The 5,000-nt window shown below is 44.4% G+C and overlaps 1 protein-coding gene across 1 annotated transcript in view; it reads right to left on the bottom strand.

Moving 5' to 3' along the window:
* The window catches only part of LOC134088645 (NPC1-like intracellular cholesterol transporter 1), a 9,634-nt gene extending 4,642 nt beyond the window's left edge, over nt 1-4,992 (bottom strand). The window contains exons 1-7 of the mRNA XM_062542709.1: nt 4,751-4,992; nt 4,255-4,344; nt 3,680-3,870; nt 1,946-2,073; nt 1,252-1,384; nt 710-765; nt 310-460 (exon numbers count right to left, since the gene is read on the bottom strand). Coding sequence (XP_062398693.1) covers nt 310-460; nt 710-765; nt 1,252-1,384; nt 1,946-2,073; nt 3,680-3,870; nt 4,255-4,344; nt 4,751-4,954 — 953 coding nt within the window. The 5' untranslated portion in view covers nt 4,955-4,992. The remainder of the gene's footprint in view (nt 1-309; nt 461-709; nt 766-1,251; nt 1,385-1,945; nt 2,074-3,679; nt 3,871-4,254; nt 4,345-4,750) is intronic.
* Nucleotides 4,993-5,000: the final 8 nt, after the last annotated feature.

The following is a 5,000-nucleotide window of genomic DNA, read 5'->3' as shown; positions in this document are numbered from 1 at the left end:
GTGCTCTTTCTTTATCGAACGCTTACTGTACATGTTAACCGACTCACGCCCCCCTGATGACTTGTCAGATGAGATAAGATTTGGGTTTGACTAATGACTAAGGAGGCAGCAAAAGAGAAGAACAGAGACTACTGTTATCAGAGAGTAAAAGAATAATAGAAAAGAAAAGAAAGAAGAGACCAAGCAGGATGTAGAAAGATGGAAAGGAAAAGACGTCGGACAGGAGAGCAGGAGATGGCCAATCAAGGAAGTGTTGAAAGGCCCACGCCTGACAAGCTAGGACCATAAAAGGAGGGGCTTCAAACTCACGTGTAAGGGAAGACCTCGAAGTCGGGCGACGTGCCGGGGATTTGGCGCATGGTGTTGGTGATGTTGAGGGCGAGCTCTCGCGCTCTCTCCAGCGATGCTGTGAACTCCTGGGAGTTGGTCACCGTGGTGTGGTACGCCATAAACCGAGTTGCTGCGGCAATGAAGACATTTGGGCAGACACGAAAGGGATGGAGAGAAAGAGGGAGGGAGCGGCGAAGAGAAAAGAAAGGAAGGGGAGGGAGAGGAAGAGCACATTTAGCCCACTGTTGATAGTGATATTGATCACATTCCACATTTTCATTCCACATTCTAATTCTACATCGTTCTATGGGCCTCTGACATTATTGTGTGATTCGGTGAGTCATTTCCTAACCTCATAAGGGTGTAGTGTGATTCTCACCTATGATTTCTCCATCAGCGTCTCTGACTACTGCTTTGTCATACGCTCCCAACCCGCTGGCAAGAAGAGAGAGAACAATCATCATCAAACAAAGCAAGTCAAGTCAAGTTTATTTACATAGCGCATTTCAATGTGCTTTACATAAACAAAAAACAAACAAGTAATAGCAGATAAGAGCATAGATGGGCAAAGAGTAATAATAATAAAAAATAAGGAAATAAAAAAAAAGATCATAATAATACATAAAAAGAAAGCATAAATCAAGGTTGAAGGTACAGTCCCTGATTTTAATCCCCAAAAACTGTTGTCTGGTCAAATTCAAATTGTACAGTTGCCTGGGAGCAATGGTGGCTTACAAGAAGAGTAGCTGTAGGCCTATATACTGTAGGTACTGTGTATGACCCTTTCAACGAATGTGTTCACCAGTTGCCTGATGAAGACCCATGCAGTAGGGTCGAAACGTTGCTTGTTTTTAACATAAAACGGGAACAATTATCAGTGTTGCGGACACTATATTCCTTTTTGAAACAGTGGTTGCTTACCCTTTGGGGCACTGTAGGTCAGGCCGGTTGTTGAGGAAGTCGGGCAGGTAGCGGTCGAACTGGCTCACGGTGGGTCTTAGCACGCCGTCGAGTGGTGGGAACAAAATACACTTGCGCTTGCAGATGTCCTGAGCTGCAATCACAAGGAGAAGACCAGAGGGTCAGAGCACATATCTAGCCAAGTGACCCTGCTCACTGGTGACTTGCACAAGATTCTTGACTCTCTAAATAGATCAGATCACCACATTATATTCTTACACACTTTGCCAACACTTTATATCTCCCATAGGCCATGTTGCTGAAGCATTAATGCTTAAAGTATGCAAGAGCAGTTTTCAACCCAGCAATTGGCCAAGTTAGGAAAACAGACTGTCAGGCGACTCTTCCTGTTCTGCCTAGACCAATCCCATGCTTTTTAGTTTCTGACTGACATGAAATCCCAAATGTTAATGTGCAGCCTCACTCAGCTTCTCATTCATTTGTTTGTAACTTGACATTACACATTGAAATTCATTAAGTCAAAGCAAAATAATTGCATCATTATATTGAGTGTGCTGATCTGTTTTATTGTGTTGTTTTCTAGAAAGTGGTATGTTATGTTTACAACCATAATGTGGAAAGTTAGCTAGGTTGTGCTAGATCTCCTAGGAGAGTGGTAGTACACATGCAGAATGCCGCTGATTGGAATACGTACTCTCTGAAGCCGGACAGAATTTGTTTTTGTTAGGTCCACTGGTGTAGAGACGACAACATTTAGAACCAGGATTGAGCCAGTCAATGAAGTCATCCACCCACGAGGATGCTGGGATGGCGAGGTAGGATCTAAGACAAAAGTTAAAAGCTGTGTTATGAACATGTACATTGCAAAAGAGAAGGATACTCTATTTTACATGTTGTTTCCAAGCTGTTAAGCCTCTTCACATGCAAATATGATGGTGCATATATGTGCATTTCAAGAATTTCTAGACTCAACATTAACAAATAGTGTATAATGCTAATACAATATCTAGCCTGAATGGATTGTTTACAACAAAAGTTACCACTCATCAACCTACAGTATGTTGCACTCAGATTTTGTACAACTCAATTTGTGATTCATGTCACCTTTTTTCACATCCCAGAATGTGTACCTGCAAACCATCATCAGGCTCATTAGGTACAAACAGATCCCAGGCTTACATAACCGGGGCCCAAACATGCTGACGAAATTCCTCTGAATTTCTCTCTCTCTCTCTCTCTCTCTCTCTCTCTCTCTCTCTCTCTCTCTTTCTCTCTCTCTCTCTCTCTCTCTCTCTCACCCCACCTAGAGCCGCTCTATTTGATTCAAGGCCCTTCAGCCATTAACTCTGCACTCTGCTCGCTTTGGCAAGGGGACAGCTCTAGCGCCAATGAGCGATAATGTAGATGATTGGCTGCCTTCAAGGCCGAAATGAAAAGCCCAGATAGTAGTGGACTTGGGAACTGATCCCCACCAGATACGGCTGAGATGCGGCTGAGATGCGGGTGAGATGCAATCATTCTGAGCCAGACCTGTGCCAGATCAGCTGCAGCATCTGCTGTTATCAGTGGGTGTGTGAGTGTAAGTGTCGTGTGTGTGTGTGTGTGTGTGTGTGTGTGTGTGTGTGTGTGTGTGTGTGTGTGAGAGAGAGTGAGTGAGTGAGTGAGTGTGTATGGGTGGGGGGGGGGGGGGGGGTGATAATGAAAGGTGAGATAAAGGTGGAGAATTGCAGGTGAAGGCCAGTGGCAAGAACATTCAGCAGTAAAGTAATGAAACCTTAAAATAGAAAACAAGAGGCCTTCAACAACATACAGTATGGGTGGCCACTACATATTGGTGGTGGTTAGTGAGGTTCCCCATTCAAAAAAGTGATTTTCCATGTGAATATTAATGGAATATTAAAGGTAATTCAGAAGTTTGGTTTATATAAATATATAATATAAATATTAATATAAAGCTATATAAACCTTCCCTATAAAAGGCCTGCATAACCTACATAAACCAGTGTCAGCTTAGTTGTCAATACTTGATCGCAAGATCTCTGACAGGCTGGTTCTCCAAAGCAGGCATTCTCAATCAATAAGAACATTGAAAATAGTTGGAATGGCTGAAATGTCTGCTCCCTTCTAATAAGAAAGATTTTGTCTAGCTACATTTTTCAGTATGCAAACCACCCCAGCTTTTCCCTCTGAGATCTTTTGGTTTAACACACCTAGACTAAAACAAATCTGTCGTCAAGAGTGCAACAGTTCCGTTTTCTACGTTCTCAGTCCATAAGCAATTCTTACAATGATTTCAACAGAGTGAAGAATTGCGCATGGATAGAGACGTACAGTACAGTAGGTATTGTCCCTTACAAAAGGGTAGATACGTCCATCAGATCAGGGATAGGATACGTCTGCTCTCGTTAGAGGATGCTGCTGTGCTCACCTGTCAGGAAACTCTGTGGCATACTGGATCTTCTGAGTCATGGAGAAAGGATCGCAGCCCACACTCGAGCACACGGCATTCATGCCCGTTTTACTGGTGAAGTTGAAACCCTTTGTCGTCACAAAGTATGTTGGCACGCCGACCTCCAGGTACTTGTACAGGTATTTGAAGTATTCCAGCATGTAGGAGTTCTGTGTGACCAAATATCAAACATGGGACATGACTTATATGCGTATTACAGTATGTTTGTCTTTATTCCTTTTATATTTTGTAAATATATGGGACATGACCTATATGCTTATATATACAGTACTTTTGTCTTTATTCCTTTTATAATTTGTATTCCTATTCATACTCCTGTTCCTTTATTTTGCATTATTTTGTATTTTATTTGATCTGATTTTACATCTTCTATTGTCAAATGATTGATCTCGATTGGAAAGCACTTTGGTTCAACAACGTTTATACTAAAATGTGTGATATGAATAAAGTTGACTTGGCATGGCGTGTACACAAAGTGTCTCTGTAGGCCCTTTTAGGCCCTTGATGTCCTAGATAGAGATGAGGAGGTGTACCGTTGGCATGGACAGCTCTTGGTCAAGGCCCACTTTCACATGGAACATGAGGAATATACTGGCGCAGAACATAAACAAGAACACCACCATCTGAGGAGAGAGAGAGAGACAATATGCTTGAGAAGAGGCTATTCATCTGAGCAGACAAATGGGCCAAACACACACACACACACACACACAAACACACACATACAAACACACATACACACACACACACACACTGTCATGGAGCAGCTGGTTTCGGTTCGAAAGTTGTGGGCTCCCTGGAAAATGTCAGCCCCCCCCCCCCCCCCCCCCCCCCCCCCCACCACACACACACACCTCCAGAGCTTTCACCTTCCTTCTCCGCACCACCCTTGAATGAATCAGTGTGATGACTTGACTGGGTTATGGTTGGGTTACGGCTGGGTTACGACTGGGTTATTGCTGGGTTATTGCTGGGTTATGGTGTGTGTCCAGATTAGCCGCAGCAGCACCACCTGGAAGTGACACCTACCACCACTATCCTGGTGACCGGGTGCAGCAGCGCAGGGGCGTAGTACTTCTTCATGAGGGGGAGCAGGATGCCCTGGTTGGGCTTCTTAGGCCGCGGCTCGGACACGGTGATGCAGCAGGCCACCTCGCAGTGCGACGCATCCTGGCGACGGGCGTCCAGCGAGAGCAGAGCCACGAACGCGGTCATCTGCAGCATGAAGTCCATGAGGACTGCCAGCGCGGCGTATAGGGCGAACGACCTGACCGCGGGC

Source organism: Sardina pilchardus, chromosome 8 (genome assembly GCF_963854185.1).
Source record: "Sardina pilchardus chromosome 8, fSarPil1.1, whole genome shotgun sequence".
Lineage (NCBI taxonomy): Eukaryota > Metazoa > Chordata > Actinopteri > Clupeiformes > Clupeidae > Sardina > Sardina pilchardus.
Note: the sequence above shows the minus strand (reverse complement) of the source record. Positions and strands in the feature narration are given on the sequence as shown.